The sequence below is a fragment of the Podarcis bocagei genome (assembly GCF_964188305.1).
Source record: "Podarcis bocagei genome assembly, chromosome: 1".
NCBI classification, from domain to species: domain Eukaryota; kingdom Metazoa; phylum Chordata; class Lepidosauria; order Squamata; family Lacertidae; genus Podarcis; species Podarcis bocagei.
Genome location: NC_138125.1, coordinates 98,136,872 through 98,151,643, shown reverse-complemented (window position 1 = coordinate 98,151,643; position 14,772 = coordinate 98,136,872). Strand labels below are relative to the sequence as shown.

Below are 14,772 nucleotides of genomic sequence, written 5' to 3'. Positions count from 1 at the left end.
ACATTAGGCAAAAGATTCCTACATTGCAGGGGATTGGACTAGATGACTTTTGCAGCCCCTTCCAACTCTCCCATTCCATGATTCTGTGGCAGCCCCACCAAATTCTCAGTTTCTCCATTCCATGTGAGCCTCTCATGGCCCTATCACTTGACATTCCAGGGAGAACTTCAAGAGCAGCAACAGTTTTGAGGGATGCTGGGGGATTGTAGTGATGGAAAACCTCTTTGCATTGCACTACACATCTGTTTCTGGGACAGAGAGAGAGGTGGGGTCAAATTGCTATCATATTTAGACCACTGTTTACCTTTGCTGCACTAAACACTAAGGAAGAAGTAAGAAAACTTTTTTTCCTGGGTTAATATTACATGATCCTTTTCAAAAGCCACTGACAAAGGAGGTAATTATAATTCCCTTTCAGTAACTACAACACTTTCAAATGGTTTCCCACCCTAACCAATTCACTGTTGCTGCAATAAGAAATAAGGCTGCTTTAAATAGGACGAGGAACCACTGTTAGCTCATGCCTTCCACGTGGGGCTTAAAAGGAGTATTGTATGATAGAATTCCATGTACATAGGTGCCTTATTTCTTGGATAGGAAGAGACCAGCAAAGTTTTGGCCCAAGCCTCAGAGAAGCTTTGCGTAGTCCTGATTAAAATTAGCATCATATATTGATTTTATTTGAGATGCATAGGAATTAAAATGTATATGGAATTTAAAATATCTGTATACAATAGAATTCTATTTTCATTAGACTTTTATCACATAGAACTAGGTACAAAAAGAAACATATTCCCAAACCACAAAGTGAGTAGACTTACTTAAGGTTAATTTACAGATCACATTTTCTCTGCTGTTTCTCCACTGCTGTCCTCTCACGTTTGCAGTAGTCTCACATGAGTAATGTGAATACCCTGCTGTGTGAACAAGTAGCTCACATGGTGCGGCTGCCTAATTTTCGTGATCAGGATAGCACTACAGTATACTTCTCTGGTGCTGGAAATTGCTCTAGTTCCTCTGCATAGGTAGATCACTTTCATGAAAAATAGAAATGACTGACAAAGTGTAACGTTGGTTCCACTGAATCCCACAGGAATAAGCTATTTTAAGGGCGCATAGCATTGTGGCTTGTAGCCAGAGTGTCACTGAGGATTGAAGGAAATTAATACCGAGTCTTTTCAGAAAGACACAAGGCTTGAGCGTATGTGCCAGTTCTGCAGTTTCCAGTAAATGCATGGTTGTGCATAAAAATAAGTTGCTATTATATTAACACAAGATTATGCCCTTGAATTATTATTATTTGCAACTTGGGTTTTCTGACCATGGTTGGCTTAAGTGTCCCTTTATCCTTTAAGTGACACATTTGGCCCACTTCTCAAATGTGACCAAATGGAATGCATTCTTGTCTCTGAACATACCTCTTTCCCAAATCTCTTCAAGAGTCAAGAGGGACAAACCCAAAGATATTACCAGCTCTAAGTCCACTTTCTTCCACAGTTAGTTTGAAGGGGGGAAGGGAAGGACAGGACAGATTTTGAAGCCAATTAATATTCTCCATAGTTGCTTTGGCAAAGAAGGCTTTCCTTCACATCCAGGGGAACATGGGAGACAGGGATTTCCCACTCCTTGTGTACATCAATTGTCAATGAGTGCCATTTCAATTCACTATTTATTTCTTTTGTCTTTCTGTGTACATCTGCTTGTCTTCAAGATACCACAAGCATTTCTCTTCTTTTTACTTTTCTATAAGAACATAGGAAATGTCTTGCTGCATTAGAATAAGACCTGCAAGTTTAGCATTCTTTGAAAGAATGTCAGCTACTGGCAGATCATAGGTAGCCCCCCATAAATTGGTCAGTTCTTTTCTTGCCATTTACCATATCTAGACTTTTATAGATTAAAACCTTGATGAAATGAATTAGCACACCACATGTACACACACACTTGAACTTCATATTAGCAAAATAAAAAAAATCCTTCCTGTAGCACCTTAAAGACCAACTAAGTTAGTTCTTGGTATAAGCTTTCGTGTGCATGCACACTTCTTCAGATACACTGAAACAGAAGTTGCCAGATCCTTCTATATATAGAGAAGGTGGGGAGGGGTATTACTCAGAAGGGTGGTGGGAATCGGAGATTGGCAGATAGCTGAGATGAGCCTGATGGGCCTGTTGACGACTCTTAACGACTGTAATAGGTCTTACAGGAAAAGGCAAGGGGTGGGAAGGTGAGAAATGGTTTAGTCATGTATAATGAGATAAGAATCCAATGTCTCTGTTCAGACCAGGTCTCTCCATTGTTTTAAGTTTGGTAATGAGTTGCAATTCAGCAGCTTCTCTTTCCAGTCTATTTCTGAAATTCCTTTGTAGTAAAACAGCTACTTTGAGATCTTGTATAGAATGTCCTGGGAGATTGAAGTGTTCTCCTACTGGTTTCTCTGTTTTGTGATTCTTGATGTCAGATTTATGTCCGTTTATTCTTTGGCGTAAGGTTTGGCCTGTTTGTCCAATATAGAGAGCTGAAGGACACTGTTGGCATTTGATGGCATACACAATGTTAGACGATGAGCAATTAAATAGTCCCGAGATGGTATGTGTGATGTTGTTGGGGCCAGTAATGGTGTTGTCCGGGTGTATGTGGCAGCAAAGTTGGCATCTGGGTTTATTGCAGGCTCTGGTGCCAGTGTCCGTGTTAAGTCTGGTTGTAGTATTATTGTGGGTTAGGAGTTGTTTAAGATTGGGTGGCTGTCTGTAGGCAATGAAAGGTCTTCCTCCCAGAGCTTGAGAAAGAGAACTGTCATTGTCCAGGAGAGGTTGTAGATCTCTGATGATGCGTTGAACTGTTTTAACTTGGGAGCTGTACGTGATGACTAGTGGTGTTCTGTTATTTTCTTTTTTGGGTCTGTCTTGCAGCAAGTTCTCTCTGGGTATCAGTCTGGCTCTGTTGATCTGTTGTCTAACTTCATCTGCTGGGTATTTTAGTTCTGAAAAGGTTTGCTGTAGATCTCTTAGGTGAGAGTCTCTGTCTGTAGAATTGGAACAGATGCGGCTGTAACGTAGTGCCTGGCTATATACAATGGACTGTTTGGTATGTTTGGGATGGTAGCTGGAGGCATGTAGATATGTTTGTCGGTCAGTTGGTTTATGGTATAAGGTGGTGTCTATGCGTCCATCCTGTATTTTTATAGTAGTGTCCAAAAAATGTATTTCTTGCATAGAATTATTCATTGTAAGGTTGATTGTGGGGTGAAAATCATTGAATTTCTGGTGAAAGGTGTCCAGGGTCTGTTGACCATGTGTCCAGATGATAAAAATATCGTCAATGTATCGCAGGTACAAGAGAGGTTTGAGTGGGTAGGAGTTTAGGAAACGTTGTTCTAAATCTGCCATGAAGATGTTGGCATACTGTGGGGCCATGCGGGTGCCCATTGCTGTGCCGCTGATCTGAAGGAACAGGTCATCACCGAATTTGAAGTTGTTGTGGGTAAGGACAAATTGGCAGAGTTTGGTGGCAAGGTCCGCTGTGGTTTTATCTGAAATGGTGTTCCTTATAGCTTGTAAACCATCGTTGTGTGGGATGTTGGTATACAGGGATTCCACGTCCATAGTAGCTAGTATAGTATTGTTGGGAAGGTTATTTAAAGATTGTATTTTCCTCAGAAAATCTGTGGTGTCACGTACATAGCTGGGAGCACTGATGGCATATGGTTTCAGAACAGAGTCCATATAACCGGAGACACCCACTGTAATAGTGCCAATACCTGAAATGATGGGGCGTCCTGGATTTCCTGGTTTGTGTATTTTAGGTAGAAGATAGAAAGTTCCTGGTCGAGGTTCTGTTGGTGTGTTGGTGAGGATCTGTTCTTGGATGTGTGGGGGTAGCTCCTTAACAATCTTGTTCAGTTCTTTCTTGTATTCTTGTGTGGGGTCTGAGTCCAATTTTGTGTAAAAGGCGGTATTGGAAAGTTGTCTGTGAGCCTCCTGAATGTAGTCAGTTTTGTTCATGATGACGATAGCTCCCCCTTTGTCTGCTTCTTTAATTATAATGTTTGGGTTGTTTCTGAGATTATCAGTGGCTCTCCTTTCAGCATGGTTTAGATTTTGTTGTAAGCGATGGTGTTTTCTGGTTACATCTGTTTGGATTCTGTGGCGGAAGCAGTCAATGTACAAGTCCAGTGTGGTATTGCGTCCATCAGGAGGGGTCCATGTGGAGTCCCTTTTTGTGTAACACTTTTTCAGTGGTAGTTGGTGGTCAGTGTTCTGTTGGGAGGGTGGTTGTTGTTCTCCAGTGGGTTGAGAGGTGTTGTGTTGTGAAGTTGTTGTTTGTTCTGATTTCATATTAGCAGCCTTCAAAAATGCAGCCTGGCTTGTATCCAGGGATGTTTTTCAGAAGCAGATAGAGCAGAAACTTGCTCACAGTAGCCCCCCCCCATTCCCCTCCCCCAATTTCTACATCTTGCAGCAGTTCCACAATACCCCATGAAATGCTGTTCCCAAAGGTCCTGCCAGAGTAGCATTTTTGCATGCAAGTCAAGAAAGCCCTCATTGCACAAAATGACTTTTGATCATCTATCTCTGGCTCAAGCTAGATATTTATGCTTGGAATGCAATGCCTTTCATGCACAGGATCATGATCACCGTCTTCCTAATGTGCATTTTGTGTACATTAAACTTGTACATTTGAAAATGCCATTATAATCATATTTACAGGTAATTCAGGAGGCAACAGAAAATCATTTGGGGGGGGGAGAGAGGAGTGGGGACATTGACATTGACATACCTATTATTATTTTTGTTTATTTTCTTGCAGACCAAGAGTGAACAATTTAGTATAAGACATCTGACATCAGGAAACTGGGAAGTTATCAAAATCTTGGCATATGACGAATATACGCAAAAGATGTGAGCATTATTTTTCTTTGTCTGTTCAGGTAAAATATATGTGTTATCAAGCTAAAAAACTGTTTTATTGGAAACCACATTAACTATTTCTTTAATTTTCAAGCACTACCATAAGATTTAGCCCTAAATATAAATGGAAACTTAAATTGCAATCCACCCTGCTTTACACTAGGCTGGTGGGGGGGGGGAGATATTGGATTGGGCAAAGGACCCCTCTTTCCAGCCCTGTCAGCCTCCATTAAGCCATGCCAATCCCCAGACAGGGATTGCAGTGCTAATTCATTTCATCTGTCAATGTACTGAAGAATCTTTCTCAGATAAAGAGCAGAGATAGACTGTGACATCTTCTGGCTGACTACATTGACAGAAATAACAGAAATTAAAATAAAAAAATGGGTTTTTCTAGGCTCTAATAAATAAGGAGCATAACTTGAATACAACTTGTAAAGCTAATATATTGGATTACATTCTCAAATCTCCTACAGATTAATTGTGTTCCTTAGAATACTTAGGGATAAATGTCGGATATCGTCAGTAAGGATGAATGTGCTGGGGGCGTTTTGCTTATAAAAGGACTTGTCTGCCACCCTCGCAGTATTATCAAGGGAAAGGAGCATTTTCGAAGGTTGAGTAAGAAATGTTTCTATGATTGTAATTCTTCTATACGGTAGGCAGAGCAATCCAAACTGTAGGAAGCCAGCATAATTTACATGCCTATTTCAAACTCTGTTCAGGAGCAGGGCTGCTGCCAGCTGAGCCTGCCCAAGCCTGGCTGAAGGAAAACAACCCTTTAAAGTGGAGTCTGAATTATACCACCCTTTTTTGCTAGTGTAGCTTCCACCAGGTGGGTAGGTCAAATGAGTCCGAAATAGAGGTGGCTCTGTTTCGCCACCGCTATGCTACTAGAGCACCCTTTCTTCAGCAGAGCCGGGATCTAGTTCTTACAAAGGCATATATTATTTGGCTGAGCTGGCATGAGGCACTTTAGCCAGCATATCCCTGGCTGAGCTCAGGCATCCTATGCCTGTTCTACTCATCCTGGTGGATCTTTGGTTTGGACTGCTCCCTAGGTTTGTGAGATTCCCCCAGGTAATTTTCGAAGAATTTTTATTATGCTGAGGTTTCCACATCATAACATGGCCCCTTATCTGTACCTGATGTGAGAATGAATTAATCTGCCCGGTTAAGAGAACACATTATTTATACATTATACTAAACCCAGAGAGAGACAGACAATTTTAAGCTAGGTCACATCTATCCCTTAATTGTACAAATAGATTTTGAGATAGTTTGTCAAAATAGGAAAAAAATGCTTTTACAAAATATCCTCTACTGCATATATCTGCTGCAGTTATGATACTCATTTTGTTTATCTTTACAACTAATTACTATTATCTCAGCTAAAGGTATTTAATTTTCTTTTTCATTGCCAGTTATTTTTTAAGTACTGAGAGTTCACCAAGAGGAAGACAGCTACATAGGTAAGCAGAACAACAGCAGCATATTTTCCAGCTGATTGACAGGAATGAAGTAATTTGTAAAAAGTTTGTCCCCTTTAAGCTAGTTTCCTGTGATTCCTCATAGTCAGTTGTATCCAATGCTAATATTAAAGTAGACCCATTGAAATTAATAGACATGACAAACTTAGGTTCATTAATTTTAATGGGTCTACTCTGATGACACCAGCATTGCATACAACCTAATGTATGCTTATGTTGCATGCTATCGTAATGTCTTCTTTGTATATATTTGTTAAATGTTGACATGTGCTTTGTCAAGATATGCATATATATTTGCATTTCAGTGTGTCAACGATTGAATTGTTGAATCGCCAATGCCTTTCATGCAACTTCATGAAAGATCAGTGCACATATTTCAATGCAAAGTTTAGCCCAACTATCAAGTATTTCATTCTGCAATGTAAAGGTAAGCCAGCCTCCTCAGTTTGATGTTAGCTGTATTTCAGTTTATTTTAAACACCAACACTTTGCCTTTTTATTGTCCATTTGTCATCTTGCCATAAGCTTCATGCCATCAATCCATGGAAGTTTATGGAATAGAGGTGGGAAGGAGCTGGTGGCAGATGTGGTAGTCGCAACTGCACAGCCCAATACTACTCTGTTTATTTAAAGAACTCAGACCTTGCAGAAAATAAATAAAAATGTGTGGCATAGGCTAAGAGCATAACTGAGAAGAGAACAAGAGGGAAGGTAGAAGCTATAAAAATGCAGCAGAGTAATTGTATGCATTTTTTCTCAGAAGTGGGTCCCACAATAGTCAATGGAAGTTTATCCCAGGATTGCAGCCATATGCAATTATACAACCAATAGCAACTGGAGTATGATAATATCTGGAGGGCCATAGGTTCCCCCTTCCTGTACAAGAGTATGGACACTCTGCAAGCTCCGTTCCAGACTCATCCAAAATAGTGATGGATAAGCTGCTTTTAGCTCAGCTCAGAGCTGGTTTATGTAACTAGCTTTCTTGGACAACGCTTTAACATTTTTTATTTCCAATCCCACCCCCAACCCTGCTAAAGCTCAATGACAAGGAGATGGAAAATATGTCTAGAATTATATATAAGTGCATATGTATATGTATTGGTAGAGGAAAGACAACAGTCTGTATATGACATTGAAGCCTAAGCCATGGTTACAGGGAGCCCCATTTGCTTTCTGATAGCATAGAAGATTTCCCAGTTCTCAACCTGATGCCAAATTTTGTATTTGATAGAAATAAATATTACCAGACTCCACTAAGTCCCTAAAAGATCTAAAATGACATAAGCTCTCTATAGCCCATTTAATACATAAAGCTAAGGCAAACCAAATGTGCAGGTTCTCAAGACTGATGCCCCCTCAGTCCTAATGCTCTACTCAGGCCTAAGCCATGGTTTGGCTTAGCGATATGTCCAAACCCAGGCTCATGGTTTGTGTCACTCCAAGGACACCACAAAGTGTAATCAAGGTTTGTTCTTGGTTTACTGCTCATAGTTTGTCTGGAAGATAAAAAGCACAAGGCTGGGTTCTGATGTACCCAGCAGAGCAGGAGCAGGACTGCGGGAGCAGCAAAGCAGTCTAATCTTTGCTGCTGCCATTTACATGTTTGCTCATTTGCACTAAACCATGGTTTCGCTTAGTATTATGTGAGAACTGGTCCTATAGCCTCAAGTTGCCTTCATTATCAGGAATCTCAGGAAAGTGCATAGGAACTTGCTGCTGATGAAGAGCAGTCCACAGTTGGAAAGAAACAGATTCAGAAGCCAGCTTGACTGTTGGACAGTAGAAATCGCAGCAGCAAGAACATAAATTGAGGTCAGGCTGTCCTTGACTGTGATACTGTTGTCTGGGCCTTGAATCTTGAACTGAGCCTGGGACACATTACTTTTGAGTTATTTCTCTAAATCTCTAACAGCCTCCAAATGACTTTGAAAAGTGCTGAATACTCACTGTTCTCTTTTGAATTTAATAGTAGCTGCAGGTGTTCCATACTTTTTATAATCAGACTATTAATCGCTCTATGTGTCAGTTTCTCAACTGTAAAATTGAGATGATAATAATAATAGTACCTCAAAGTTGTATTATTCGCCATGAGACTATCCTAGTAATGCACTGGCATTAACGAGACTACTCATGGGTTTAGTGTTGAAGAACATGCTTTAATTGTTTGGCGGACTGAGTGCAGAGCTGCTAAAGCGCATCATGAGATGCTTGCTTTCTACTGAAGTGCTGATGCCTCTATATTTTATAATTTTATGTTTAATAATTGTATGTGTATGTTGTCTGATGTTATAGGACCTGGTGTTCCAGTTGTCAGTGTGCATAGTACAAGCAACCCTGAAAGTAAGTCTACACTACTAGTTCATTGTGGATTTTCTCTCTTACTTTTAGACCTTTGCAGAATTAATTTATGAAAACCCATCTTAATTACAGCCTAGCAACATCCCTGTAAGTGATAAGAGTAGAGGAAAATTAATCAAGTGACTATAACATACCAGGGACTTTGCAGACTGATGTTATACTAGATGTATATCTTTTAACTCCTGTTAATGCTTGCGTTAATTAGGTGGCACAATGGCACGATCCCTTTCACTAACTATGCAAATTGAGTTCCTGTTACAGGGACTCGGTTATATGCTTTGAAATACTTTAAAGCTGTAATCCAATTAGTTTGGATTAAGGTGCTGTTTTACGAGTGCTACTTGTCTAATTCAACCTACGTTTAATAAACCAAATTTTGCTTTTCTTAATCTTCTGCAGTATTACAAAACTCTTTAAAAATGTGCAGTGTGTTTCTCCAAAACTGTAAGATATATCCAATAAAAAACCCACCCAGACAAATTCCTCAATATTCTTTCTACTCTAATAACTAATTTCCACAGATGATATAAAAGTACAAGCCCAGTAGGGTTGGGAGTGTGTGAAGTGACAGATTACCTGCCACATCCAAAACCCTGTTGGCTCATCCTGGCCAAAGCAGGGAGTATGGACAAGCTTCCCCAGCTGGATTTTCTTTTTATTTCTTTATCCCATTTGGTTTCAATGTGGGGCCAGGCTAGTGTAGATGTGGGACCCTATACTGGAACCTCTGCTCTACACTTTTCTATCAGTGAACAGGCACCTGCTCTCCTCCTTAACTTCTTTCAGCCAGCAGAGCTGGGAATTTGCAGTGTTCTCCTTACCTTTTTATTTGAAATCTCAAAAATAAATATCAACATTTCATTAATTTTAGCACTACTGTACTGCTGGCATTTAGTTTGAACATTCTTGGCATTAAATATAATTTAATTTCAAATGTATGGCTGGAAAGACTTCAGTCCATTCCATGCAGCTGTGCATCATTTGGATAATGTAACTAATGCACTTTAATTGATGAAGACTTGGATCCAGATGATCCCTTGTTCAAGTCTTTTTGATATTTCTCTTTAAAGTACAATATTTTTGTCTATGTTAACTGGACTAGGCAGTTGTCAGCATAATGGTTTGATACTTGTACAAAGAAGCAATGACTGGCTCTGATCCTTTTTAGAGTCTCCATCTGTAAAGGTTCAAAGGAAAGATTTTGTTTGTTCAGAGCATTTTTTAGCAGAAAATTGGATAATGTCTAGAGATCATTGTTTGCCATTTACGATAAAACCAATGACGTATCTAATGCCTGAATGCAAAATTAGATAATCTCTTCTATTAATAAAGCAGAAAATACACGATTGAAGTTTACTTCAATTACTGTATCTGAAACAATGATTACAATATTTTGGTTGACTGCCCAGAAATTACTTCCTAGCTAGATTATCCCTTGTTGCCCTAAATGAGGAGAGATATAAAAAATGAAAAACGAAGATTGAAGCTGAGAGAAAACCAATCAAATATTTATCCAGATACAGCTGGATTAAAAAATAATAATTCAAACCATGTTGTAATGTTAAGGTTCTGTGGCATTCTGAATTGGCCACTGGAAAAATGCATTACTAGAGTTTACCTTCTCTTTTCATTCTGGCACGCTGGGCAAGCTATTCCCTGATGTATAACCTTTTCTGCACTGGTTCATTTAATTAAGGACCATAGGAACAGAGGACTTTGCTGTATGCTAAGTCAGACCATTGGTCCACCTGGCTCAGTTTTGCTCACGCTGACTGACAGCAGCTCTGCAAGATTTCAGGAGTCTCTCCCAACCCTATATGGAGATGTCAGGGATTGAATTCTGGACCTTCTCTATGCCCCTGAAAATCACCTGCCCTGTCCTGGATTCAACGGATACTTTGTTCCCCCTTAGCCTAATTTGGGATTGAGGTGGGGAGGCTGCAGGGCAGTTCCAAACACACCTCGGCCAGTTCTGGCCTACAGTAGTTTAGTTGTCCACCCATACCCCAGAGAATTGCAAGGTGGAAATAGGAATATACTCAAAGCAGTCATTTGTGGCCTTACTCAGCTGAACATCCCTTCTCTCTATAGTCTATAGATAATATTATTCCTGATCCACCCAAGAACAGGCTCAATTAGGTAACCATCAGTATTTAACAATGGATCAAATTCAGTTGTGTTACAAATTGAGCTAAAGAGTGTTCATAGTGTCCATTATATAAATATGTTTTTAGAACATGCATTTGGTTTGGGTTCAGCCTCCTTAAAAATATGGATTGTTATTTTTATACTATACCGATTGACACACGCATATGCGTTTCTTTTTCTTGTCATTTGCTCTTGCAGAATTTTATATACTAGAAAATAATTCTGTATTAAATGAAGTAGTCTTAAAGAAAAGAACATTCAGGACGGAAACTAAAATGCTTCACATTGATGACTATGGTAAATATATCTGAATGCTGTTGAGAACCAAACAGAACATTTTCAAATAATATATTTTTTCATCTTTGAAACTACCAGCCTTTAATGTTTTACTCTTTTCTTAAAAGAACTTCCTTTACAGTTGTCATTTCCAAAGGATTTCACAGAACGGAGTGCATATCCTGTCCTCTTAATAGTGTGAGTATAAATCATTAAAATTAGTTAAACTGATTTATGAAATGATTTGTTTGCATGCTATTCTAGGCCACATGAAATTGTCATTGTATGAAGAGCTTCACTAAACATCCTGCAAATTATTTACCGGTATATATCAATAGATATGACCATCGTTCCATTAGGGCAAGTATTTAATCTTGCTGGATGGAATTCCCTCCCTCCTCCCATGTGCTGTTTCAGGGACTCTCCCAACACCCCAGAGCCAAATTTGAAGGACGTGCAGGGAGAGGAGAAGCTGTTGTACAAGCAGAAGTCATTGAGAAGGCTTCTGGTGACAGCATTCATTAGTTTAATCCTGTCCAAAGATATAGATACAGCTGTCCATAAGAGGAGCTATCTGCTTGGTTCACATCATGCACTCATGCGCACACCACCTTCGGAAGGGATCAGATGTTAAACAAAATAACCACTTGATTATCCCAAGAATAACTTCCCTGAGGTGGATGGTAGATTTTTCACAGAAACTGTTCAAATGTTGAGAGAAAACCAAAGGGATCTACACAAGTCACTACTACTACTCAGGATATTGCAGTTTCTCCATTTCTGAGCATGGAAAACATTCCTATACGCTTTGACCATTGCAGGGATTGCACAGGGGTTTTTTCCCCGTTCATGATAATAATAGCCAGAGCCGTAGCTACGAGGGTTGGGGGGCTATCTGGGTTTTCGAGGCACCATTGAGGCTCGGTCTGTGTGCGCACACACAAATGTGCACAGGTGTGTGTGTGCCAAACTGGGTATTTTACCTGGGTGAAATTTCTTGAAGGAAAGCTTTTCAGGTTAAAAATAATTTGTCCTAGAATCTTTGCAAGATAGAATGGTTTTGATTGTATGTAATAGCTGAAAAATGATATTAGATTTTTAAAATTGTAGTGAGCACATACCACAATAATCTGCTTCTGACTTTTTAAGCATCTGATGCATGTGTGGCAAGTGACCTCCAGATATTGCTTACCATATTTTTCGCTCTATAGGACGCACTTTTTCCCCTCCAAAAATGAAGGGGAAATGTGTGTGCGTCCTATGGAGCGAATGCAGGCTTTTGCTGAAGCCTTGAGAGCGAGAGGGGTCGGTGTGCACCGACCACTTTCGCTCTCCATGCTTCGGGCAGATATCCCCAAGCCTCGGGAGCTCGGCGGGAGTTCCCGCTGGGCTCCCAAGGCTTGCGGATAGCAGCCTCCAAACCCGACCTGGTTTGGAGGCTGGCGGTGGGGAAAAGCAGTGCTTCTCCCCACCACCAGCCCCACAAGCTGAAGGGACAGCGGGGAGGCGGAGCACCGCCTTCCCGCTGTTCCCCGACCTGGTTTGGAGGCTGGCGGTGGGGGAAAGCAGCGCTCCCCCCCCCGCTAGCCCCAAAGAGCAGGTTGAAAGGAACCCAAAGCCTCCAGAGCCCAGCGGGAACTCCTTGAACGCACAGAACGCACCTTGACTTAGAGGGAGAGAACAAGATTTTTTTTTCCCTGTTCTTCCCCTCCTATGGTCCGGTGCATCCAATAGAGCGAAAAATATGGTAACTATTTCCTTGTTTCATAAAAATCATTAATTGTTTGATAGTAAAAAACAAACAAACCTCCAAGCAGTTTACAAAAGATAAAAGACTAAAACCAAGAATAAAATTACAACTCTACTTTAAAACATGCAGAATTTAAAATACTAAAGCAAATTAAAATTACACCCACTTTCTCACTAAAGCTCCCACCATCCACAGCCAGCCTAGTCAGTGGTTGGGAGTCATAGTTTAGAAGCACCTGGAGGTCACTGTGCTAATAGAATCCATATATGATCATGGCAGCAGAACTGCACTGGCCATAATAAAAGTGTCTGATTCAAAAGTGTGCAAAGAATTCATTGGGGTAGCTTATATATATTTATCTAAATATATTGTACCATTTCCCCACAAGCTTAAAGTGGTCAATTCTTTAAAAATGCAAAAATTAAACAAGGCAAAATTAAACCATTATCAATCAAAAGAATAGCACAGAACAGTTGTGATAGATAGAATCCTAATTTCCTTTGAACTCTGCTCTTGCTGGTGGAAAGCAGGAAGGAGAAGAGATTTTTTTTGCAGATTCCCCTTTCCTCATCCACTTTTCTGTTTCCTCCAAAATGTTGCTCTGGAGCACTGGGAAACCAGAGCCGTGTTGGAAGTGGTATTGGGAGTTGCAGGCAGGGAGGCAGACCAACAATTATCACCTGTCCCACCAGCAGGAGACTCGCTTGGATCAGAGTCCTTAACAGTGGGAAAAGGAAAGGGGAGGGTTCTGTTGTAGTTAAAAATCAGCTGGTTTGTATGAGCTGCTTTTCACACGTGGCCTTCAGTGTGGAGCCGAGGGCCCACCACACAATTACCTTTTTAACACAGATGTGCTTTTTGAAGGCTGATATCTTACAGAAAGTAGTGGGAGTGTTATGGAAGGCCTCCAAGCTTAAGAGATCTACATAGTTCAGATGGGGAATTAGAATGGCTTCTCAGACTCCATCCATCATCAATTAATCATTTGTATTTGCATCAAGGATTCCTAACTTACTGTTTGGTTAGATAGTGGCCTGGTTTCATAATTTTGCATTTAGGGGCAAGTGCTGTAGCTCAGTGGTAGAGCACAGGCTTTGCACGCAGAAGGTTGCACTTCGATTCCTGGCATTTCCAGGAAGGACTGGGAAATACCAACCACCTGAAACCTTGAAGAGTCACTGTCAGTCAGTGTCAACAATATTAGGCTAGGTGGACCAATGGTTTGGTTCAGTATGAGGTTGCTTCTGATCTTCAAGGCTAGAGAAGGCCCTTTTTGGCAATGTTAAACCATGGTTTAATGTTATATCTGAACTGGACCACTTTTCACTTATTATGATATTTTACTGTTACCCTACTAGATAGATATGGCTCATGTAGTTATATCTTGGTCTGTATACCTCCTTGCATAACCCCCATTTGTAACAGCTCGCTGATGACTTGTCATCCTCTTGCTACAGTGTTGGGAAATGGCAAACAGAGCTGTGTTATACAGTCTTTAGCCCACCTGCCAAATTAGCATTGCTCAGATTGCTAAGTATAGCACATTTGAAATTGAAAACATCGTCATCTAGATTCCTCGGCGTGTCTTTTTCTCATAAAGCTCTCACAGTGCAAAGGAAATTCTGGTTAATGAAACTGGAAGTTGCACATCTAAACTATACATAATGTTACAGAATGTTTTCAGATCCCTCCCCCCTCCCAGTGTAGCAATATGAAAAGAAATAGCAATTAGCAAGGAATCTCATTAGCATGAATGGGAAGTGCACAGAAGAACCTTCAGCATCTGCTAACCTTTGATTATTGATAAGACTGAATATATCATACTCTCCCCCCACCC

General features: G+C 40.4%; 1 protein-coding gene across 3 annotated transcripts in view; it reads left to right on the top strand.

Annotated features, from left to right (window-relative positions):
• Positions 1 to 14,772, top strand: part of DPP10 (dipeptidyl peptidase like 10) — a 584,313-nt gene that overhangs the window by 542,379 nt on the left and 27,162 nt on the right. For all 3 annotated transcript variants that reach the window (XM_081199702.1, XM_081199701.1, XM_081199703.1), the window contains 6 exons: positions 4,810 to 4,901; positions 6,335 to 6,382; positions 6,706 to 6,827; positions 8,696 to 8,743; positions 11,108 to 11,206; positions 11,314 to 11,383. In XM_081199702.1, coding sequence (XP_081055828.1) covers positions 4,810 to 4,901; positions 6,335 to 6,382; positions 6,706 to 6,827; positions 8,696 to 8,743; positions 11,108 to 11,206; positions 11,314 to 11,383 — 479 coding nt within the window. The remainder of the gene's footprint in view (positions 1 to 4,809; positions 4,902 to 6,334; positions 6,383 to 6,705; positions 6,828 to 8,695; positions 8,744 to 11,107; positions 11,207 to 11,313; positions 11,384 to 14,772) is intronic.